The sequence below is a fragment of the Thamnophis elegans genome, chromosome 13 (genome assembly GCF_009769535.1).
Source record: "Thamnophis elegans isolate rThaEle1 chromosome 13, rThaEle1.pri, whole genome shotgun sequence".
Taxonomy (NCBI): Eukaryota; Metazoa; Chordata; class Lepidosauria; order Squamata; family Colubridae; genus Thamnophis; species Thamnophis elegans.
In genome coordinates this window covers 7,159,943-7,184,907 of record NC_045553.1, presented here as the reverse complement: position 1 = coordinate 7,184,907, position 24,965 = coordinate 7,159,943, and the positions used below count along the sequence as shown (strand labels likewise).

At 42.6% G+C, this 24,965-nt stretch overlaps 3 gene segments (V, D, J or C); all 3 read right to left on the bottom strand.

The window, feature by feature from the left end:
• Window positions 1-1,411: 1,411 nt before the first annotated feature.
• On the bottom strand, window positions 1,412-2,024 carry LOC116516739. The segment is given in 2 exon segments: window positions 1,412-1,812; window positions 1,982-2,024. Coding segments are annotated over 2 exon segments (444 nt in total).
• Window positions 2,025-5,318: 3,294 nt separating this feature from the next.
• LOC116516738 lies at window positions 5,319-6,283 on the bottom strand. The segment is given in 2 exon segments: window positions 5,319-5,719; window positions 6,229-6,283. Coding segments are annotated over 2 exon segments (444 nt in total).
• Window positions 6,284-22,510: 16,227 nt separating this feature from the next.
• Window positions 22,511-23,086, bottom strand: LOC116516737. The segment is given in 2 exon segments: window positions 22,511-22,914; window positions 23,029-23,086. Coding segments are annotated over 2 exon segments (450 nt in total).
• Between the last annotated feature and the right edge of the window lie 1,879 nt (window positions 23,087-24,965).

Genomic DNA, 24,965 nt, shown 5'->3' with positions numbered 1-24,965 from the left:
TCAATGTTACGACCAAAATAATCAAGAAAGGAGAGTCCAGTGATAGGGAATTTGCTCAAGGAGACAGAATTGGATGAGTGGGGGTATTAAAGAGTTTTTTATTTTGCTGATATTCCTGGTGAGGACACAGCTGATCCCAGGAGGTGTATCAATCTCAAATATTTTCACTCATTTTGTTAGAAGAAATCCTGTTTCTCCATAGGATGCAGAAAGAGGAGAGGGATGATTAAGGACAACCTGGGCCAAAAGATATGAAAGGAAGCTGAGATAAAGTTTCAGTAAAACAGGTGTAATTGCAAAGGGGAGAGAAAGGTTAGAGGTGAAAAGGAAGAGTGAAGGACTCCTAAGAAACTTTTCTGATCAGAATTGATTAATAAGAACCAAAATGTGAGCGTTCCAGATCAGAAGGGTTGATCTTAGAAAATCAAAACTTTTCCATCACTATTTCAGTAGACAGAAGAGAAGAGGAGGAGATGTGGCTAGGTTGCAGTTGGAATGTTGGATAAGGAATTCTAAAAGGAATATAATTGCAGGCCTGACAGGCTAATTATAACACCTGTGTCTAATTCAGATGCCATCACATCCCTGGGAGTCTAAGTGGGCGTGACAGCAGGAAGGAAGCACCTGAGAATTTGAGGAGGCTCAAATTGAGGAGGAACCAAGAAGAGGATGTCACACATTGGCTAGTCATGCATATTGTGGTTCCCCTGCTGAAGGTTTTTGTTCAGCTCTTCAGTGGGATTGTATCACTGTGTACTTTCCATCCTATTTATAAGAGAAGCAATAATAATCAGCTTCATCTTCTGCCTCAATATTGGAGATGTTTAACACGGCAGATGTTCTTGAGCTTTCAACAGAACCGGAGAACCGTTCTGGGATTCCAGAGGCTCTTCTGCTATCATAATATATAATGGGTTTGGGGGCATTTCCAGGCTTTTGTTGATACCAGGAGAAAAAGCCTTCTCCAACTCCCCCACTGCTTTTGCAATTGATTTGGACTTTCTCCTGAAGAGATCCAGACACAGCAGCTGGTTGATTCAAGACAAACTGGGAAAAACTCCCTCGGGGAAAAATAAGCAAAGATGACACGAGGATTCAATCAGCAATGATGTTCATTGAACTTGGGAGAAATGTGTGGTAGGAACAGAAATTGGAAGCCAAAGAAGTAGAGGAGGAACCACTTCTCTGGATTATTAGGTGAGGGAGGAAGGATATAAGTCCCAGTAGATATCCCCAGTCTTCAATTACCCAGAAAGGAAGAGGAGAGGATGAGAAGAGACAGCCAACTATGGTGGGAGATGGAGTCAGGGTTGAATTGTCTGAAGATCCAGCTGTGCTCTCTGCTCTTAAGCCAGCGTGGAATTCAAATTCATGCAAATGATCTGCCTGCTCATTGAACCTTCCTCAGCTATCAGAGCCTGCTTGAGATAAAAGGCAAGACCAATGCAAGCGTTTCACTTCCTTTCAAGGGTTTTTGTCTCACTTCCCTATTTGAATCGAGCACCGTGCACTCATTCCCTGTCCAAAGAAAACAGTAATAAGTGGCCTCATCTTCCACCAAGGCCCCCGTGATGGTCAGAGACATGGTGCTCCCTGACCTGGAGCCAGAGAAACGATCTGGAATGCCTGTGGCTCTGATGCTGATGTCGTATATTAAGAGCTTTGGAGTCTGCTCTGCCTTCTGCTGGATCCATCGTGGGTAGTTTTCATCAGCGATGGTTCCGGCATCATATCTACAGGACAGGATGATGGTCCCTCCTGTGGCTACAAAGTATGGCTCCTTCGAGCTCTGCAGCTGCTGCATGCTGGCTCCTGAAAGAGGACATGGGATTTAGGGAACAAGGGAGAGCATGGAATTAAGGAACATAAGGTGAATCTACGCTACGCAGCCAAACCATGGCCAGCATTGGCTACCCTGTATTCCACATGGCGACTATCAAAAGGACTTTTTCCTCCTGTCCCCTGATTCCTTTGCTCTCACCTAAGGAAGACAGGATGGTGAGGAGCAGAAGAACCCAAGCCATGGTGGACACTTAGATGATCTTCCTGAATGAAATGTTCAGTGTTTGGATTCTACCCGGCCTCTCTTAAAACCCTAGAGGGGAAGAATGTAATTAGCATGCAAATCAGGTCATTTTTAAAACCATGCTGATCCCTGCCCTTACCAAACAGGAAGATGAACTAAAGGTTCAGCTTGTACCTAATTGATCAATATATGATACTAGTAGTTAGCCTAGCTGTTGTCTTTGTTTATCCCTATCCCATAGTAGACATTCACAAACGTCTGGGCCAAACGTAATTTCTAATGTTGGACTTTCCTCCTTAGTAGAGGGTGCCCCTGTGTGGAGTACTGTGAAGCCGTTTCCATGGCAACTCCACTGTGCTGTACAGTAGAAGCCATTTTAAGGCAGTACAGTAGAAGCCATTTTAAGGCACAACAGGCTGTATCTGATCAGAACACATACCTCGAGGGGTATTTGTTTCCAGAGAGTAATACCAAGTTTGGTTGAAATTGCTTGAGGCATTCCAGAGTTATGCTGGAACACACACACACACACACACACACACACACACACACACACACAGTCATTTATATATAGTGTAGTGTAGCATTGCATAGTAGAGCACAGCACAGCACAGCACAGTAGAGATAGAGATAGATAGATAGATAGATTGATATAGATATAGATATAGATATAGATATAGATATAGATATAGATATAGATATAGATATAGATATAGATATAGATATAGATATAGATATAGATATAGATATAGATATAGATATAGATATAGATATAGATATAGATATAGATATGAATAGATATGAAAATAAATAACATCCCTAAGAGTCTAGGTGGGTGTGACAGCAGGAAGGAAGCACCTGATAATTTGAGAAGGCTAAGAGGAAACAAGAAGAAGATGTCACATATTGGTTACTCATGCATGTTGGGGTTCACTGCTTCAATGTTTTTGTTCAGCTCTTCAGTGGGATTGTAGCATTGTGTACTTGTTATTGCCGAGATAACACAGGCAATAATAATCAGCTTCATCCTCTGCCTGAAGATTGGAGATGGTTAACACGGCAGATGTTCTCGAGCTTTCAACAGAACCGGAAAATCGTTCTGGGATTCCAGAGGCTCTCCTGGTATCATCATATATGAGAAGTTTGGGGGAATTTCCAGGCTTCTGTTGATACCAGGAGGAATAGCCTGATCCAATTGTTCCACTGTTTTTAGCACAAGAGATTCGGATTGTCCCTCCAGGAGTTCCAGCCACAGATTCTGGCTGAGTTATGACAACTTGCGAAAAAATCCCTGAAAGAAAGGAGAGATGATAGGAAAACTCAATGAGCACAATGTTCATTGAACGTAGGAGAAATGTAGGTAGGAACAGAAATCAGAAGTCAAAGAAGTAGAGGAGAAACCACTTCTCTGAATTATTAGCAGATGGGGGAAGAGTGGAAATCCCAGTAATTTTTAATGGATATCCCAAGTCGTAAGTTACCCATAAAGTAAGAGGAGAGGATGAAAAGAAGAGGCAGCCAAGCCATGGTTGGAGATGGAGTCAAGGTTGAATTGTCTGCAGATCCAGCTGACCTCTCTGCTCTTAAGCCTTGGCCAGTGTGCGGAATTCAAATTCATGCAAATGTTCTCCCTGCTCATCAGTTCTTCCTCAAATATGAGATGAAAAGAAAGACCATCCTTTGAAGATTCCTTCTCTTCGAGTATTAGGATTTGCTGGTAGAGCTTTTGAGGACACTCCCATGTTTTCATGAGCAAGGACACTTGGGAAGGACTTTAGCTACTGACCCATACAAAAATTCTGGCAAAAGACCATTGCCATAATGACACAAAGAAATAATAGATATTGGAGTGTTAAACTTCTGTCATCTTTCTTTTTAAAAACTTGGAAAATAGACATCCAGATCTTTTCTTAATAGTTTTGATGAACGCTATGATTGTCAGGCCCTAGAAAACATACTTCAAAACAGTTATTTTATTGTTCCTCACCTATAGATAGTAATCTTGCCAAACTAACTCATTACTTATTAAAGAACGTTTAAGAAAGAGCTATCTTGACCCTCTTGTTGTGGCCCATCAGTGGCCAGTGGAGTTGGCAGCAGATTCAGACAGTGAGGAGGTTGGGGGGGAACATGGGCCAGTCTTGGAGTCTGGGGAAGGCTCTGATGAGGGCTCTGTGTCGGAAGCAGAGAGGGGGCCAGAGCCATATGCCAGTTATCAGCTGCCTTTGGAGTCAGACATCAGTGGGATAGATGAACAACTGGAGCCTGTTCCCAGTGTGCGCATGCGTAGAGTTGCCAGGAGAAGGGAACAGTTAAAGAAGAAGGGTCAACTTGGGAGTAAGGCCACAGGTGGACGATGAAAGGCCCCTCCCAGAGGAAATAAAAGAGGAGCGAAAGGGGAATGGAGTTTGCAGGAGTTCATTCCTGCATTCTTGCCATGTACTGCAGCGTCTGAAAGATATCGGCCTGGCCACTCTCCAAGCCTGATAAAGGTTGGTAATTGTGAACTATCTTGAAAGACTTTGGGAGAGGAAAGACTTTGCTGGAGAGGAATTCACTGTCAATTAAATAAAAGGGGCTTATCGGGACGAGGACTCAGTTTCGTGCTGCTGGGGAAGTTTAGGTCAGAACACCTCTTTCTATCAACCAACTATCTAAACTTTGCTATCTCTCAGTCCTCTGGAATGCAGCCCCACCCATCTGGGAATCCAGACTACATTCCACCACAGCCTTTGAAAACATGCAATCACTATCTCAGGAGTCAGCAAGCTTAAACACTGAAATAGCCACAAAGGTCCTAATCGGAAGCCCCCCGTTCAATTCTGGAGCTGACCGGAAGTCTGGTCCCCCACCATAGAATCTCCTCCTAGCACAGCGTCTTTTTTCCTCTGCCGACCGTTCTCCCGCCATAGAGTCTCCTCCTAGCATGGTGTCCTTTTTTCTTTTATCGACTGGTGACAGGGAGCTGCTGTTCAGTATTCTCCTCTGAGCCAAGGTGGCGCAGTGGTTAAACGCAGCACTGCAGGCTACTGCTAGATCAGCAGGTCAGCGGTTCAAATCTCACCGGCTCAGGGTTGACTCAGCCTTCCATCCTTCCGAGGTGGGTAAAATGAGGACCCAGATTGTTGGGGGCAATATGCTGACTCTCTGTAAAACGCTTAGAGAGGCCTGAAAGGCCTATGAAGCGGTATATAAGTCTACTGCTATTGCTATTGCTATTGCTATTGGATGAAAGAGCCACATGCAGCTCCAGAGCTGCAGGTTGCTGACCCCTGCACTATCCAGAAAGCCTTCACACAAGACATCCATTAAAGATCTCCTCTACATTGTGACAGCCCCAGTCTACTAAAGAGAGTTTTTGTTTCACTTCTCTATCTGAATCAAGCACTGTGTACCCGCTCCCAGTCCAGACAGCACAGTAATAAGTAGCCTCGTCTTCACCCAAAGTTCCAGCGATGGTAAGGGACATGGTGTTCCCGGAGGTGGTCCCAGTGAAACGGACTGGGACATTCGATGGCCTGGTGTTGCTGGTAGCAACTAAGAGCCTTAGCACTCTGGGCTTCTGCTGGAGCCATCGAAGGTAATTGTTGTCAGAGATGGTCCCACCACTATAGCTACAAGACATGGTGACGGTGCCACCTACAGCTACAGATTCTGAATTCTTCAGGCTCTGCAGCTGCTGAATACTGGCCCCTGAAAGAGAATATGTTTTTTTTTTTAAATAACAGCAACAGTTAGGTAAAGGTTTCCCTCGCACATATGTGCTAGTCGTTCCTGACTCTAGGGGGTGGCGCTCATCTCCGTTTCAAAGGCAAAGAACCAGCATTGTCCAAATATGTCTCTGTGGCCATGTGGCCAGCATGACTCAACACCGAAGGCACACAGAACGCTGTTCCCTTCCCACCAATGGTGGTTCCTATTTTTCTACTTGCATTTTTTGTGTGCTTTTGAACTGCTAGGTTGGCAGAAGCTGGGACAATTCACGGGAGCTCACTCCATTACGTGGTGCTAGGGATCCGAACGTCCAAACTGCCGACCTTTCTAATCGATAAGCTCAGCCACTAAGCCACTGTGGTCCCTTCAGTTCTACACTGAGCTATATATAAAAATATCTTGACAACCAGAATTTTCCTGCACTGTGCTTCCGATGAAAAACCATCAAAAGAGTTGTCTCTTCATTCCCCTGATTTTCTGGCTCTCACCAAAGGAGGATAGGATGGTGAAGAGCAGAAGAATCCAAGCCATGGTGGATGGTGAGGTCTTCTTCCTCAATGTAAGGATCACTATTTGCCTTTTGTCGGGTCTCTCTTAAACCCCTTGAGGTGAGGGATGACACCAGCATGCAAATTGGGTGTTTGCTTAAACAAAGTAACCTCTACTTTGTTGATCAAGAGATGAACTTGGTGACAAAGCAGCACACTGGTCAAATAAGAGTTCAGAGCAGGAACTGGAGTATCCTAGGAAGAAGTCCCAACTCCACCCTTAAGATCATTGAGTTGTCTTCAACCATGATTTTCATTCAGCCTTTTCTTCTGACCTGGGCTTCCCAAGAGCCTGAAGCAAACTCCTTGTCCCGACAAAAACCCCTTTTATTAATTCACTGTGAATTCTGCTCATTCACATCCAGCCAAGTCTTTCAAGGGATGATTTACAGTCACAGACCTTCTCTGGCTTGGAGAGCTGCCAGGCCGATCTCTGCAAAACTTGGCAAGGAGCCTCAGAGAGTCAAAACCCAATTAAGTGAATTAATTGTCTCCTGCAAACTCCACTCCCCTATCCTCTTTTGCATTTTACTCAGTTTCTGAAAAGTCTTGTTTCTTAGGAAAGGGAATATTCTGTAGAAGGTAGCCCTTGGATAAATGCCTTGTTTTCCTCTGCACTACAAAGTGTTGAAATATGACTTAGTAGTAATGCTCTTTTCTGAGTCTAGTTGATGTTCTCCTGTGCTTCTTCCTCCTGGGCTGAGTTTTATGATGTGAAACAGATTTCAAACAAAGATTAGCCTTATTTAGTGATGATGACAGTGGCTCAGTGGCTAAGACTCCAATCTTGTCGATCAGAAAGGTCGGCAGTTCAGCGGTCCGAATCCCTAGTGCCGCGTAATGGAGTGAGCTCCCGTTACTTGTCCCAGCTTCTGCCATCCTAGCAGTTCAAAAGCACATAAATAATGCAAGTAGAAAAATAAAAACCTTTGGTGGGAAGATAACAGTGTTCTCAGAACCTTCGGCATTGAGTCATGCCGGCCACATGACCACGGAGACGTCTTCAGACAACGCTGGCTCTTCAGCTTTGAAACGGAGATGAGCACCGCCCCCTAAAGTTGGGAATATGTGCGAGGGGAACCTTTACCTTTACCTTAGTGAGAATAATATATTATTGTCTCATTGCAACTGAAAAAATGAAAAACCACTGTACTGAAAACAAAACTCTTTTGTAGAATGAAAATGACAAAGTTTAGAAAATTTGGCAATCCTGACCTCTATTGGTTATATCATTATATACCTGACCTCAAGTTAATGTTTAGAAGATTTGCAGTTCAGGGTTGTGTAAGAATTGGGATGAGATCTGAATTATTTGTGTAAAAAGAATTAACCTGACAGGTTCCATTTTGAATAAGTTCTTTCTTTCTCTTTCTCTCTCTCTCTCTCTCTCTCTCTCTCTCTCTCTCTCTCTCTCTCTCTCTCTCTCTCTCTCTCTCTCTATATATATATATATATATATATATATATATATATATATATATATAAAATATATATATATATATACACACACACACACATATATATATGTGTGTGTGTGTCTGTCTGTCTGTCTGTCTGTCTGTCTGTCTGTGTCTGTCTCTATGTCTGTGTGTATCTGTGTCTGTGTGTCTGTGTGTGTGTCTGTGAGTCTCCGTGTCTGTGTGTGTCTGTGTGTGTGTGTGTGTGTCGTGTCACAACCCCTGGTATGCCCAAATATGGGAGGAAGCATACTGCTTCCTTTCTCTGTCTATCGCCTCACCCCAGGTGACCATCCAGACAGAAAGCCATTATTTTTACTGTTGCCTTTGTTACATTTATGTTGCATTTGTGCTGATAAATAAATAAAGGGAGACTAGTATAGATCTATTTCAAGCTATTTAGCTCTCACCAGCTAGCCATACCCTTACTGGGATTTGAACCTGTGAACCTGTGATAAAGGAGGGGAGCCTGTGGCTTAGTGGCTAACACAACTGCCTAATATGTAATACAGCACAGGTTCAAATCCCAGTTGCTTAGGCTGGAAAAATACTGATTGGAACAGCATTTCATGCTTTGCTGACAACGTGGGTCACTCTGACCCAGCCAGGAATAGCCCAGATGGGAACTTGGAAGCCCCCTGTTGTACTGTTCAGTATTCTCCTCTGAGAATCCTTTCATGCACATGAGAGTTATCAATAAGACTTTTTCTTATTGATTAATAAAGCTGTAATCTCCTAGTTTGGTTTTTCTTAGTATATAGAAAATATACCGGGATATTTTTCTCACAGGTTGAGATGAGGGGTCCTTGCTGCTGTCTGAGTTTGATTGTTTTCTTGCCGACGTTCCATGACCAAAATTATCTATTCATGTTACCTAGTTTGGGTAATGAAACACCTGCAAAAAAAACCCCCAACCAAGCTCAAAGAACACCAAGGACCCCTCTTCATTTTTAGTGCTGGGTGAGCCAAGAACCAGAATCACAGGGCTGGAAGGGACCTTGGAGATCTTCTAGTCCCAAACCCTATCCCTACACCAGCGGTGGGATTCAAATAATTTAACAACCGGTTCTCTGCCCTAATGACCAGCTGGGTAGGTGGGGCTCAGTGGTCATGTGACCGTGTGGGTGTGGCTACAGCACTCCCGTCAATGGGCGCTTCGCCTTAGCTGTTACAATGTGATCAGGATTAACCGGAGAGGCAGTTTCTGTAAGCAGAGAAATCGAGTTTGGAGCAGTTTACCTTCAGTTTGTATCTATTGTTTGCCCGTATATTATTGTGGTTGAAGCTGAAGTAATCATTGTCAGGTAGGACATCGTAGCGGATAATTTTGTGTACTAGATCAGACCTTAATTGGCGTAGTTCTAGGTTGTCCAAGCCCAAAATTTCAATCCTGGTGGCATCAGGGATTCTATTGCGAGCAGAGGAGTGGAGGACTCTTCTCGTGAAATACTTCTGGATTTGTTCAATTGTATTAAAGTCCGATATACAGTGTGGATTCCAGGCAGATGAGCTGTATTCGAGAATTGGTCTGGCAAAGGTTTTGTATGCCCTATTTAGCAGTGCAATGTTACCAGAGAAAATATATATCTGCTACACATCACTGGATTCAATGAGATGGTGGTTGAAATGTTTGTTATAAATAAGGATGAATACAGTTGACATCCAAAGCATTTTGGGGGGGGGGGGGGAAATGTAGGAGATCTTCTGATAAAGGGCAGAATGTCTTGCCTTCTGTCTGTCCTAGGTCAAGTCTTCAAGGAGAAGCTTGGATTGGATCCTTCGAGTCCTCCATCTATTTTGGAGGACAGGCACTTCGGATTTGGATGATCAAAGGGAAGGAAGAGCAAACATTCTACAGAATGGCAGCGCATGGAATAACATCTAGCAGGGTGATGAACATCCCTACCAGGCACCAGCCGCTTCTCAATGTTCATATATAAACCATGCCCTCCCACTTGAGGATTACTCTTGATAGATTTCAACCCATAGAGTCCAACTTACATTTTCAAATCTTCTTGTCAAATGAAAACCCAATAGTTACACTGACTCTTCCTTTGTATCATTGTCTTATTTTAGGTCCTCTCGGGATAATTATTTGTTTTCTCGTGTCTCAGAAATGTATGCTTTGAGAAGTAAGTGCATGGATCCCAGGGATGGTTGTGATGATTATTTTAATAGGAAGAACAACAGCAGCTCCTACTGGCCGTTCAAATATCTATATATTCTCCATCTCCACCTCCTCATCCTTTTCCTCCTTCTCTTTCGGAATTCTCCTTTCTTCTTTCTGTTCTCTATTATAACCCTTGAAAGACATTGGTTTGGAATGTGATTTGGTGACATATTTCACAAGTCAACTGGATTGGGACACTGTGAAAAGATGCTTGTGTCTTCTTCTTCTTCTTCTTCTTCTTCTTCTTCTTCTTCTTCTTCTTCGTCTTCTTCGTCTTCTTCCTTCCTTCTTCTTCGTTCTTCTTCCTTCTTCTTCTTCTTCCTTCTTCTTCTTTCTTCTTCTTCTTCCTTCTTCTTCTTCTTCTTCTTCTTCCTCCTCCTCCTCCTCCTCTTCTTCCTCTTCTTCTTCTTCTTCTTCTTCTTCTTCTTCTTCCTTCTTCTTCTTCTTCTTCTTTCTTCTTCCTTCTTCTTCTTCTTCTTCTTCTTCTTCTTCCTTCTTCTTCTTCTTCTTCTTCCTTCTTCTTCTTCTTCTTCTTCCTCCTCCTCCTCCTCTTCTTCCTCTTCTTCTTCTTCTTCTTCTTCTTCCTTCTTCTTCTTCTTCTTCTTCTTCCTTCTTCTTCTTCTTCTTCTTCCTTCTTCTTCTTCTTCTTCTTCTTCTTCCTCCTCCTCCTCCTCCTCTTCTTCCTCTTCTTCCTCTTCCTCTTCTTCTTCTTCTACTACTACTACTACTACTACTACTAATTCTAATTCTAATTCTAATTCTAATTCTAATTCTAATTCTTCTCCTCCTTCACATCCTCCACCTTCACCACCTCTTCTTCCTGCTCCAATATGAGCAGAATTCTCCTTTCTCCTTTCTGTTCTCTATTATTAAACCTTCTTCTTACTCTTCTTCTTCTCATCCTCTTCCTCCTCCTCCTTCACCTCCTCTTCCTCGTCCCCCTCCGATATGAGCAGAATTCTCCTTCTCTCTTTCTGTTCTCTATTAAAAAACCTCCTCCTCCTCCTTCACCTCCTCCTTCACCACCTCTTCCTCCTTGAAAAATGTGATAACACTTGGGTTCATGCTCAAATAAGGATGTGATGGAGGACGAGGCTTCAACATGGTGATCATTCGGTAATTAATACCATACAGGTAGTCCTTGGCGTATGACCACAATTGACCCCCAAAATCATGTTGCTAAGTGAGACATTTGTTCAGTGACTTTTGCCCCATTTCTTGCCCCACTTGCTAAGTGAACCACTGCAGTCGTTAGGCTTGTAGCACAGTTGCTAAGCTTCCTTCATGTAATCGTACCGAGGCTGATCAAAGGAGCTTGTTTCCTGTAGGGTTTTTGTCTCACTTCTCCATCTGAACCAGGCACTGTGCGCCCGCTTCCAGTCCAGACAACACAGTAATACACAGCCTCATCTTCCACCAAGGCCCCCGTGATGGTCAGGGACATGGTGTTCCCTGACCTGGAGCCAGAGAAGCGGGCAGGAATGCCTGATGGTCTGGTACTGGTGCTGTGCATTAAGAGCCTTGGGATCTGCTCTGATTTCTGTTGGACCCATACAGGGTAATTGCCGTCGCCAATGACACCCCCATCGTATCTACAAGACATGGAGGTTGTCCCTCCTGGAGCTACAAGTTCCGGATTCTTCAGGCTCTGAAGCTGCTGGATGCTGGCCTCTGAAAGAGAACAGAGAATTGGGGAAATGGAAATAAATGAAACGAGGCTACACCACAGAGTGAGATCCACCATTTGCCTGCACCTGGGAGGTCCTCAGAAGGGCTATTCCCACAATTCTATTCCTCTTACCGAACAAAGATAGGACTAGAAAGAGATAAAGTATCCAAGCCATGATGGAGAACAGGGTGAACTTCCTGAAGGAAAGACTCTGGAACTGGCATCCATCAGGTCTCTCTTAAATCCTCAGGGGGCTGAAGAAGGCATCTCTATATGCAAATGGGCTTTTATTTTAAGAACAAGCATGGTCCGTTGTACATGGAGCTGAAGGTCCTTGCCTGCACCCTGTTGGCCTATAAAAGATATTGCTGAGCTTAGGGAAAAAAATAAGGGTCCTGTAACAATATAAAGTGGAACCAGAGGATCCTAAGATGAAAAGAAGGACTAGGAGAGACATGATGGCAGTCTTCCAATATCTCAGAGGCTGCCACAAAGAAGAGGCAGTCAAGCTCTTCTGCAAAACACTTGAAGGGAGGACAAGAAGCAATGGGTGGAAACAAGGAGAGAGGCAACCTAGAAGTAAGGAGAAATTTCCTGACAGTGAGGACAATTAATCAGTGGAGCGACTTCCCTCCAGAAGTTGTCGATTCTCCAACACTGAAGGTTTTCAAGAAGAGACTGGACAGATATTTGTCTGGAATAGTAGCAAATTACCTGCCTGAGCAGAGAGTTGGACTAGAAGACCTCCAAGGTCCCTTCCAACTCTGTTATTCTATTCTATTCTATTCTAGTCGGACCTCCAAATTGCATACTAGGTGACTTTGAAGAAGGTCTACCCCATCCTGAACCAAAGGTCAAAAAAAATCTCCACTTCCAGGCGATTATGAAATCCACAGATGCTTGCAGTTATGACCACTGGGTCTGGATCTCCTCGCCCCTATTCAGAAGAGTATTAATCATAACAGAAAGAAAAATAAGAAGGGGTCTTGGATTCTTCTTTCAGACAACATGTTGGGGGAATTCCAGGCATTGAAATCCACATACCTTAAAGTCATCAACTTTGAAAACCAGGGCTCTAATCACCATGTCCATTTCATCTGCATACTGGCTACAATTTTTGTGGCCTGTCATTGGCCAGCAGAGCTGGCAGCACAGTCGGACAGTGAGGAGGCTGGGGAGGAACATGGGCATGTCCTGGAGTCTGGGGAAAGCTCGGATGAGGGCTCTGTGTTGGAGGCAGAAAGGGGGCCAGGGCCATATGCCAGTTATCAGCTGCCTTCAGAGTCAGACATCGGTGAGGCAGACGAATAGCTGGAGCCTGTTCCCAATATGCATATGCGCAGAGCTGCCAGGCGAAGGGAACAGCTAAGAAACAAGGGTCAACTCAGGAGTAAAGCCACAGGTGGAGGGTGAATGGCCCCTCCCATAGGGAATAAAGAGGAATGAAAGTGGAGTGGAGTTTGCAGGAGACAATTAGTTCAACTCATTAGGGTGAAGATCTGCTTCTGACTCCTTACCAAGGAATTGCTGCTACAGCATGGTGTTTGGAAGATATCAGCCTGGCAGCTCTCCTAGCCTGATAAAGGTTCGTAGTTCTGAAATCTCATGAAAGACTGTTGGCCGGGACTTTGCTAGAGGAATTCCCTTTAACCCAAATAGAAGAGGTTTTATCAGGATGAGAAGTCAGCTTCATGGTCTTGGGAGGCCTAGGTCACAACAACAATATCAACAGGAAGCTCAAGAGACCTTCATCTGCTAATCACCCTTGAAGAGAGCAAAGAGCGTGAGAGGTTTTGCCTGCCTTCCCCATTGCACTGCATCACTGTGCCACGAGCTCCCTGGGTTCAAACAGCAGTAATAGAGGGCTTCATCTTCTGCCAGGGCTCCTGTTATGGTCAGGGACATGACATTCCCCGACTTGGACCCTGAGAACCTGGCTGGAACATCAGAAGGTTTGACACTGGTATGGTGAACCAAGGGCCTGGGTGATTTGCCTGGTTGTTGCTAGACCCACCAAGGGTAATTGCCATCAGCAATGACTCCAGTAGAGTATCTGCAGGATATGGTGACTGTCCCACCAAGAGGCACCGATTCTGGGTCCTTCAAACTTTGCAGCTGCTGAAGGCTGAGATCTGCAAGGAAACACAGCAAAGAACTGCTTATTTAAGGGACCATGGCCACCATTTGGGAGAAGACACAGCTTCTCTCTTCCACCAACTCCACATATCTCACCAATGGTGGCAAGGAACATGGCCAGAAAGAACATGCTGCTTATTCGGGGGAGATATGACACGTTCATCTTCTTGACGTGACAGGATCTTCTCTTGGGGACAACCCAGTTATTCTTAAATCCCCAGAGGCCAAAAAACATCAGCTCCTTCATGCAAATCTTTTGCACCTTTATTTTCTGTCTCTGGCTGTTGAAACCACCACATGAGAAACTCTGGCGCCTATTTGATTGGTTCTGTGTTGGAAGAAACCTGTGCATTCTATCCTCTGCTCATGACTTGCTTCGAAGAGGTGGTGGTAGAAAGGTTTGATACGAATTAGGGTGAACACAATTGAGATTCAGAACTATTTCCAAAACAAATTATTATTATTATTATTATTGTTGTTGTTGTACAATTGTATCACAGCGGCCAGTTGTTTTGCCGGATTTGGCATTGGTTACTAGTCGGGCCCCACCCAGGGGCCTAGGACGTCGTAACGTATTTTCGTAATATGCGTGCAGATCCAAGCAGTGCGGCTTTTTGCATTTGACTGATGGTGATTTTGTCAATTTTTAACTGTTTTAAATGTAATTCCAGTGCTTTTGGAATAGCACCCAGTGTGCCAATTACCACTGGAATTACCACTGCTGGTTTGTGCCATAGTCGTTGAATTTCGATTTTTAAGTCCTGATATCTTGCGATTTTTTTCATGTTCCTTCTCGGCGACCCTGCTATCACCTGGTATTGCGATGTCTACGATTGTGACCTTATTTTTCTCAACCAGTGTGATGTCTGGTGTATTATGCGCCAGTATTTTGTCGGTTTGTATACGGAAATCCCACAAGATCCTGACCATCTGATTTTCGGTGACTTTTTCAGGCTGATGTTCCCACCAGTTTGTTGCTGTTTTAATATTATAATTTTTGCACAAATTCCAATGGATCATTTGTGCTACTGAATTGTGCCGCAATTTATAATCAGTCTGCACGATTTTTTTACAGCAGCTGAGTATGTGATCAACAGTTTCATCAGCTTCTTTGCAAAGTCTGCATTTGGCATCATCAGAGGATTTTTCGATTTTGGCCTTAATGGCATTTGTGCGGATAGCTTGTTCTTGCGCAGCCAGGATTAGTGACTCTGTTTCTTTCTTTAATGTACCTGTTTTTAACCATAACCAAGTTTGTTCACTGTCCACTTTATCTTTTATTTTTTCCAGAAATTGACCATGCAGTGCTTTGTTCTGCCAACTCTCCATTCTTGATTTTATCACATCTTTTCTGTATTCTTGTTTTGTCTGTTGGGCCTTCAGTAGATTTTTGTTCTTTACTTCAATTAATAGATGTTCTTGACTTTCTTTTAAATAATCAGCCAGTGCATGTTTTTCTTCTTCAACTGTTTGCTTCACTTGTAATAATCCTCTGCCACCTGATTTTCGGGGCAGATATAGTCTATCAGTATCACCACGTGGATGTAAACTGTAGTGCATTGTCATTAGTTTCCTGGTTTTTCGGTCCAAAAGGTCCAAATCAGCTTGTGTCCAGTTAACTATGCCAGCTGTGTATCTTATAACTGGTATTGCCCAGGTATTTATGGCCTTGATTGTATTTCCACCATTCAATTTAGATTTCAAAATTTTCCTAATTCTGTTGGTGTACTCTCGCCTGACAATAGTTTTTACTTCTCCATGCTTGATGTTATCCAACTGCAGAATGCCTAAGTATTTGTAGGCTTCATTTTCTTTGCATTTAATTAGTTGGCCATTGGGCATTTCAATTCCCTCAGATGCAGTGATTTTGCCCCTTTTTATGGATACAGTGGCGCATTTTTCCATGCCAAACTGCATTGAAATATCGGTGCTGAATACTCGGACTGTATTTGTCAATGATTGGATTTCTATTTCTGACTTTCCATAGAGTTTCAAATCATCCATATACAGTAAATGCGAATTTTTTTCAGCTTTTTTGGCTGTTTGGTAGCCTAATTTCATTTTTTTTAAGATTACTGATAGTGGGATCATTGCGATGATGAAGAGAAGAGGTGAAAGTGAATCACCCTGGAAAATTCCTCGCTTGATATTAACCATTCCGTAGCTCTCATTCCCTACTGCCAACTCAGTTCTCCATTGTTTCATTGCCTTTTCAGTAAAGGATGTAATATTTTTGCTAATGCCAGTTGTTTCTAAGCATTTTATGATCCAACTATGTGGCAGTGAGTCAAATGCCTTTTTGTAATCAATCCAGACCATATTCAAGTTTGTTTTTCTGTTCTTACAATTTTCTAATATCATTTTATCAATTAGAAGCTGATCTTTCGTGCCCCTGCTCCTTCTTTTGTTGCCTTTTTGCTCTACTGGCAAGATGTTGTTTGTTTCCAAATAATCCATCATGTTATCTGCAATAATGCCTGTGAGTAATTTGAAGGTTGTTGGTAAGCATGTTATTGGTCTATAGTTTTCAGGTGTTGTTCCTTTAGTTGGATCTTTCTGAATCAAGTATGTTTTTCCAGTTGTCAACCATTCATCAATTTGGCCCTTTTGTAAAATTTCGTTCAGTTGCCTGGCCAATATTGCATGTAAACTGGTCAGATATTTGAGCCAGAAACCATGTAATTGGTCCTTTCCAGGTGATGTCCAATTCTTTACCTTTTTAACTCGATTTTGGATCATCTCAGTTGTTATTTCTAATACTTGCATTTGTTTGTTGCCAATGCTTTTCTCAAAGTCATGTATCCACTTTGCTTCCTTGTTGTAGTCCTTTGCATTTTCCCACAATTCTTTCCAGAATTCAACTGTGGCCTGCTTTTCTGGTTTTTCACTTTTGGTGTCACCATTCACATTAAGACTTTGATAAAAACGCCGTTGGTCTGATCGAAATTGCTGATTTTGTTTATATTGGATGATTCGTGCCTCATATCTTTCAATTTTTCTAGCTGTTGCTGTTATCTGCTGTTTTACAATCTCTACAGCTTCATTGATGTTTCTTGTATCCAATCTATATCTTCTGATTAGCCGATCTATGATTTTGTTGTTTTTAAGCCATTGCTCATGCATGTTCTTTAAGTTACTAGCATCTGCCCTTAATTTTTTGATTTTTTGTTCTAAACGGATTTTCCACTTTGGCTTTGATGCTTTTTCTGTTGTGTGACTAGGTACTTTAATTTTAATGCCTAGTTCATTAGTGACTATTACAGCTGCACTGTACATTAACTGGTTTGTTTCCAAGATGGATCCCGGTTCAATTGTTGAAAACACTGCATTAACCATTTTCATGATAGGGGCCAAAATTTTCTTAGGCACAGTTTTTAGTGATGGTAAACGTTGCCTTTCCTCATTAAGCAGAAAATGCTCCATGATCTTATCCTTCAATTCTTTTTGTTTTTGAATTAGTTCATCAGTTGGTTCAGTGATAACTGGTTCTAGTGGTGGTGATGTTATTTCCTCCCTGAGAGCTTCTTCTGGGAGTTCTACTATAGTGTCTTTAGTTGTGTCTTGAATATCAGTTATTTCCGCTTGTGATATTGTTTTTTGGGTTTTGCAATTTGCCTGAATTTCCTCATGTTCAACTTCACTAAACACTTTATTCCGTATAATAAATCGCCTTTGATCTGCTAGTCGTTGTTCACTAACATTTGAATCTGGATATTGTTGTTTCCATAATTCATACATTCGCTTTAAATATCCTCTTTTTTCTGGCTCTGAGTTGTAGTAACAGGCCATTATGGCACGGTTTTCATCTGCACTATATTTTTGTCGTTTTGTTGGCTGGTCCACTTGTAGCCCACTTGTCGACGGATGTCCAGGGACCCCAACATCCGCCGCGGCCCTTGTTAACCCGCGCGACGACCGATGCGGTATGGAATTCTTATTCGTTTTTTTTCACCATATTGTATGGGTTGGCGGGGGTTTTTTTACGGGACCAGATGCCAACCTGATCCCAACCTTCCTCCTTTCTCATCCGGGCTTGGGACCGGCAACGGCGGAGTTATTATTATTACTATTATTATTATTATTATTATTATTATTATTATTATTATTTTGGAATGTAGGATAGTTAGATCTTCTGATAATGGGTAGAAACTGTTCCAGGCCAACTCAACAGATAAACTGTCCTAAGTCAACTCAGCAAGGAGAAGCTTGGGGTGAATCCTTCGAGTCCTCCATATATTGTGGAGTAAAAGTTGATTCCTTCTCCTCTGGATGGCCAAAGGCATGGAATTGTAGATGTTCTACAGAATGCATGGAATAAAGTCTATCAGAGTGGTGAAGAGCCAGGCATCATCTTCTTGTCCTCAGTTTACACATATAAACTATTGTCTTCCTACTTGGGTACTTAAACTTGGTGGATTTGAACCCAGAGAGTCCAACTTAATTTTCAAATATGGCATTCAAAGAGAGGAGAAAAATCCCTCCCTGATATTTACACTGACTCTTTCTTTGGACTTTGCCTTGATCTACTTCCTTACAGGATGATTATTTGTTTCCTCCTGTTTTGTGTGCCAGAAATGGATGCTTTGAAAATAAAGTGCAAGAACCCCAGGAGTAGTTGTTATTGTTGGTGAAGTTTTGGTAGGAAGAACAACAGCAGCCCTTACTGGTCTTTAACCTACACTCCTCCTCCACTTTCCCCTGTTCTACTTCTTCTTCTTCTTCTCCTCCTCCTCCTCCACCTCCTCTTCCTCTCTCCTCCTCCTATTTCTCCTCCTCCTCCTCCTCCTCCTCCTCCTCCAGATTCTTGCCTTCTATTCTCCACCACTCCTCCTTCTCTTCTTTCCATCATCCTCCTCCATTTCACCTCCTTCCTTCCTTCCCCTGTCTCCTTCTTCCCCCTCCATTTCTCCTCCTCCTCTTCCTTCCTCCCTGCTCTGTTTCCCTCATTGTCCTCTTCCTCCTTGTTCTCTCTTTCTATTCTCCATTTCTCCTCCTTCCTCCTCTTCCATTTCTCCTCCTCTTCCTTCCTTCCCCCTGTCTTCTTTCTCCTCCTTCATTTTTCATTTTCTTCCTTCCTCCCCTTCTGTCTCGCTCCTCCTTCTTTCTCTCTATTCTCCATTTCTCCTCCTTCCTCCTCCTCCTTCCTCCCTCCTCTGTCTCCCTCCTCACCCTCCTCCTCTTCCTCCTCCTTCTCTCTTTCTATTTTTGATTTCTCCTTCTCCTCTTTCTTTCTTCCCCCTCTGTCTCCCTCCTCCTCCTCCTCCTCAATGGGACAACTATTTGAACCACAATATTATAAGGGCTCCTTCCTTAACTAGGGAGATGGATTAGAAGACCTCCAAGGCCCTCTCCAGCATTGTGATTCTAAGTTTGAAAAAACCCTGCTCTATTCAAAATGTCCCTTTATCTTCAGATTCACTACAATGTCAACAGGAAGCTCAAGAGTTGATGCAACCGTTAATGATGCTTGAAGAGAGTCAAGAAGGACAGAGTTTTTGTCCTCCTTCCCCATTGCACTGAACCACTGTGTCACAAGCCCCCTGGGTTCAAACAGCAGTAATAGAGGGCTTCATCTTCAGCCAAGGCCCCCGTGATGGTAAGGGACATGACATTCCCTGACTTGGACCCAGAAAACCTGGCTGGAATATCAGAAGGTTTGACACTGGTCTGGTAAACCAAGAGCCGGGGTGGTTTGCCTGGAAGTTTCTAGGCCCAGAAAGGGTAATTGCCATCGGCGATGACTCCAGTAGAGTATCTGCAAGATATGGTGACCGTCCCTCCAAGAGGCACTGATTCTGGGTCCTTCAGACTTTGCAGCTGCTGAAGGCTGAGATCTGCAAGGAAACACAACAAAGAACTGCTTATTTACGGGACTATGGAGAAGCCTTGGCCATTTGGGAGAAGACACTGCTTCTCTGTTCTACCAACTCAATGTTGCTCACCAATGGTAGCAAGGAATATGACCAGAAAGAACATGCTGCTTATTCGGGGTAGATATGACACGTCCATCTTCTTTTGAAGCAAATGGATTTTCTCTTGAGGTCAACCCAGTTGTTCTTAAATCCCCAGGCCAAAAAAAATTGGTTCCTTCATGCAAATCGTTTGCAGCTTTATCTTCCATCTCTCTGGTGGAACAACCACAAGAGAACCTCCTGCACCTGCTAGACAGATTGTGTCTCTGAAGGATCTTCTCAACTGTATCTGCTACACATGGTTGACTTCAAAGAAATTGGAACAGAGAGGCTCTCACTTGTCAAGGGCCAAAGCCGGTTCTCCATATAATTTTGCAAGAATGTCTTGGCAATAATTACACCTTGCAAGAAATTGTAAGACTTGTGTGGAATCACCATGATTCATATAAGGTCCAGCAAGCCTCTATTTCAAGCTTCATCTTTTTATCTTCTTTCAGATATTAACCAATATCTGAAAATATTTGGACTACCTGGAAATTTTGAGGACATTCTATTCGTTGACTAACATGATCAATGATTCCAGGTTAAGTTCCAAACCTGGTTTGATGTAAATACCATATTTTTTTCTACTGCATCTTTCATTCTTCCCTTTGTCTGCATGAAGCACCTCTTTGAGATCATTCTTTTTCATTCCTTCTCTCTGCACTTCCCTAGATCGGAAATAGATGCAATCCTCAAGACAATTGAGGATAAGAAACTTGAATTGGGGGTTTGGTTTCATAAGAAGGACCACAGCATCACCTGCTGGTTTTATACATCTCTCCACCGGGAGCCACAAAACCCTTTTGACATCTAAAATGAAGATAAAACTGCTTATATCATTTTTTAAAATCTTTATGCTATGTATAAAAAAAACTATAGGGTGTTGCACTTATGAAATCAATGAACTGCTACAGAGAACACAATGTTTTATTTCTGCATGCAACAAAAACATTTTGAACTCCAGAAAAAAAAGATGGGTCAAAAACCTCAATGAAGCTCACATGCTACTGAGTTTCACACATTGGCAGTTGTGACACATATTCTGAGCGACAGGGAGCCAGAGAAGAGGGATGAAAGAGACACATGAGTTGCTCCAGAGTTGCAGGTTGCAAACCCCTGTCCTAGTTCATTCTCCTTCTTCTCCTCCCTCCCTTCCCAGCAACACACAAACACACACACAAATACACAAATGGAAAACTTCACTTTAAGGGAGGAATAATATTCATATAAAGTTATGAAGTAAAGGAGATAAGCAGGATGAGACTGAGGGTGGAGTTAAATGCGCCATCAGTTTAGAATCCTTACATTCCTACAAGAAATCTAAGACCAGCTTCCCCATGAATTCTGTTGACTTTTATCTACTGTAGTTCCACTTTGGCATGGCCATTAGTAGATCAATTTTTTGTGTATAGGTAACCTGTAATAAATATATTTTGAACTTAGCTCTCGTTTCTTGGTTTCTTGCACATGACACGGAGAACAGAACATATGTAAAAAAGAGGTGGAGACTCTAGAAAGAGTGCAGAGAAGAGCAATCAAGAGGATTAGGGGACTGGAGGCTAAAACGTATGAAGAACGGTTGCAGGAACTGGGTATGTCTACTTTAATGAAAAGAAGGACTAGGGAAGACATGATAGCAGCCTTCCAATATCTCTCGGGCTGCCACAAAGAAGACGGAGTCAATCTATTCTCCAAGGCACCTGAGGGCAGGACAAGAAGCAATGGGTGGAAACCTATCAAGCAGAGAAGCAGCTTAGAACTGAGGATAAATTTCCTGACAGAACAATTGGCCAGTGGAACAACTTGCCTCAAGAAGTTGTGGGCACTCCAACACTGGAGGTTTTTAAGAAGAGATTGGACAACCATTTTTCTGAAGTGGTGTAGGATTTCCTGCCTGAGCAGGAGGTTGGACTAGAAGACCTCCAAAGTCCCTTCCAACTCTTATTCTCTTCTCCTCTCTTCTCTTCTCTTCTCTTCTCTTCTCTTCTCTTCTATTCTATTCTATTCTATTCTATATAAGTGGCAGTAATAGACCATCGGCAGGCACAAATGATGAGACCACAGGTGTAGAGTTCAAACTATCTATTTTATTGTTGTATGCCTATTTCACAGGAATCTCCCTCTACTGGCAGCTTCTGCCAGGGAAAGGTTAGGTAAAGCTATGTTTTGTGTTTGTGATAAAGACCCTAACCCTTTGAAAAGGTGGCTCCTAATTACAGTAGAATTAGGAGAAATAGTAAAATGCAGATTGTTCTTGGCTTACAGCCATCCATTTAATGACCATTTGAAGTTACAAGAGCACGGAAAAAAGTGACTTATGACCAGTGCTGAAATTCAAATTTTTTTTATTACCGGTCCTTCCCCACTCCTGGGGGAAGGATACTACAAAATCTCCACTCTCACCCCACTCTGGGGCCAGACAGAGGTGGCATTTGCTGGTTCTCCAGACTACTCAAGGTTTCCACTATGAGTTCTCCAGAACCTGCTGAATTTCATCCCTGCTTATGACTGTTTTTCACACTTCATGACCATTGCAGCATTCCCATGGTCAAAATTCGAACGCCGGTCAGCTGGCATGTATTTTTCACAGTTCTGGTCCCTTTTGCGACTTTCTGACCAGCAAAATAAATGGGGAAGCCAGATTCACCTAACTACTGTGTTACTAACTTAACAACTGTGGCAATTCACTCAACACCTCTACTAAAGAAAGGTCACAAAATGTGGGCAAAACTCCCTTCATAACTCTCTTGTTTAACAAGGGAAGTTTTGATCCCAATTGTATTGCAGGTATATAAGTTTCGGGAACAGCGTTCAATGTTTTGTACTTCCACAACTTTCATCTGCAGATGCCCGACGTGGTGTGACAAGCAAAAGGTTTTTGTCTCAGTTCCCCATAAAACTCAACCACTGTGTACCCAGTAAGTTTGTAGTCCCATGTGCTACAGTAATAAACAGCGTCGTCTTCCACTTGAACTCCACTGATCACCAGATTCCAGATGTTCTGGGAGGCATCAGGGGAAACGCTGAACCTCTCTGGGACCCCAGTTCCCCTGCCTTGATCAGTACTGGTATAATAGTGGTACAGAAAACGTGGGATGCCACCTGGTTTCTGCTGGTACCACCTGGCTCTCTCGCGGTCAATGGAGTAGCCACTGTTCATTTGACAAGGGATGTTAAATGTTAACCCTGGAGACGCAGTCAGGGAGGCTGGTTGAGTTAGTATCAGCTGGGACTCCAAACCTGCAACCAAATAAAAACGAGGAACTATGTTAGCGTGTCTACTGGATGGATCTTGATGGAACAGACAGACATCTTCTTCTTGAAAAGAACCTTCAATCCATGGTCTGGACTCACCCGGGAAGAGCCATCCCAGGAATAGAACAGAGTAGGCCCACAACATTGTAAGAGGGATGAGCACACCGATGAATTCTCTGCCCCTCTCTATCCTTTCAAATGCCTTATATTGAAACCATGGAGGCAAAATCTCTGTTTTTTATGCAAATAACATCATCCTTGTGATGTCACAGAAGGATTCTGGGAGGATTTAGATTTAAAAGGAGGTTTTCCAGTCTACTGGAAACTGATCCACAGCCAGAAGTGCTTTTTGAAAAACAACTCGACTGTCTTAAAAATGAAAATGTTTCATTTTTTCATCCAAGAAGCTTCTTCAGTTCTTCTCCAAGAACTTGAGTTCTCTCGCATGCTCAGAGAACACAATTTCCCTCTCAATACATCTCTAAGTAATTTTACATTTATAAATCCTATTATTTCTTAGTCTTTTGCTTATCAGTCTATGTTTGGTTATTTCTATCAAACAGTCTTCGTTGTTTTTCTACTAATATATAACTTTTCCTACTTTTATAAATCCTGCTTTTCCTACATTCCTATCACTAATTCCTACTTCTTCTATAATGCAAACTACATTTTCCAAGCTCTTATTTCCTATTTCTATCCTCTAACCATGTATTCCATTTTCCCCAAATTAAATAGTACTCTTGTTTCCTCCCTGCCTTGATCGGTACTGTTCAAATGTTCCCTTTTATTTGTATCCATTTTATGTATTCAAAATCGATTTTATGCTTATATATGTTATCTAATACATGCTTGAATAAATAAATAAATAAATAAAATCTGTAGGCCTCTTGCACCTGCTTGACAGATTGTGTCTCTGAAGGGTCTTCTCAACTGTATCTGCTACACATCGTTGACTTCAAAGTAATTGGAACAGAGAGGCTTCCAATGAATAAGAACTGAAATATTTGAGAACTGGGACACTCTATGAAGCTCCAGGAAATTTGGGAGGAGAAGGTGAAAATGAACATCTGGATAGATGGCTCTCACTCAACTGCTTTGGCCCTTGACGGTTCTCTGTATAATTTTGCAAGAATGTCCTGGCAATAATTACACCTTGCAAGAAATTGTAAGACTTGTTTGGAATCACCATGATTCATGTACGGTCCAGCAAGCCTCTATTTCAAGCTTCATTTTCTTCTCTTCTTTCAGATGGTAACCACTACCTGAAAATATTTGGACTACCTGGAAATTTTGAGGACATTCTATTTGTTGACTAACATGGTCAATGATTTCAGGTTAAGTTACAAACCTGGTTTGACGTAAATAAAATATAATAGAATAGGAGTTGGAAGGGACCTCTTGAAGGTCTTCTAGTCCAACTCTTTGCTCAGGCATGAAACCTTACACTACTTCAGACAAACGGTTATCCAACATCTTCTTAAAAACCTCCAGTGTTGGAGCATTCACAACTTCTGGAGGCAAGTTGTTCCACTGGCCAATTGTTCTAACTGTCGGGAAATTTCTCCTTAGTTCTTTGTTGCTTCTCTCCTTGATTAGTTTCCACCCGTTGCTTCTTGTCCTACCCACAGGTGTTTCCTTGGGTGGTTGGCTGGCCAAAGTAACAACAGACCACTGGACAAAAGAAGCCAAGGGTCCAAAACTGCAGGACCCTGTTTTTTGTGGCCGTGATAAAATGGAAGAGAGTGAGCTGGATGTCCATGGAGTACTCAATTTTCCCACCTGTAAAGAATCCATAGTGAGAAATTCTCCATTTCAAGGGAGCTTAGGGGGCATTTTAATATGTAGAACAGTCTTTGGAAGACCCTCCTGGTCAAAACTGTATTTCATTAATTATTCCAAAAATTCCACATTGTTCTTGCCAAACAAGGTAACTGTAGGCCATATCTGGAATGCCTGAAATTTTTGATTCTTTAAAATTGCCTTTTTGGGGTTGTCCAAGAACATTCACCTGCAGTCTCCTTTGTCAGGTTTCCGAG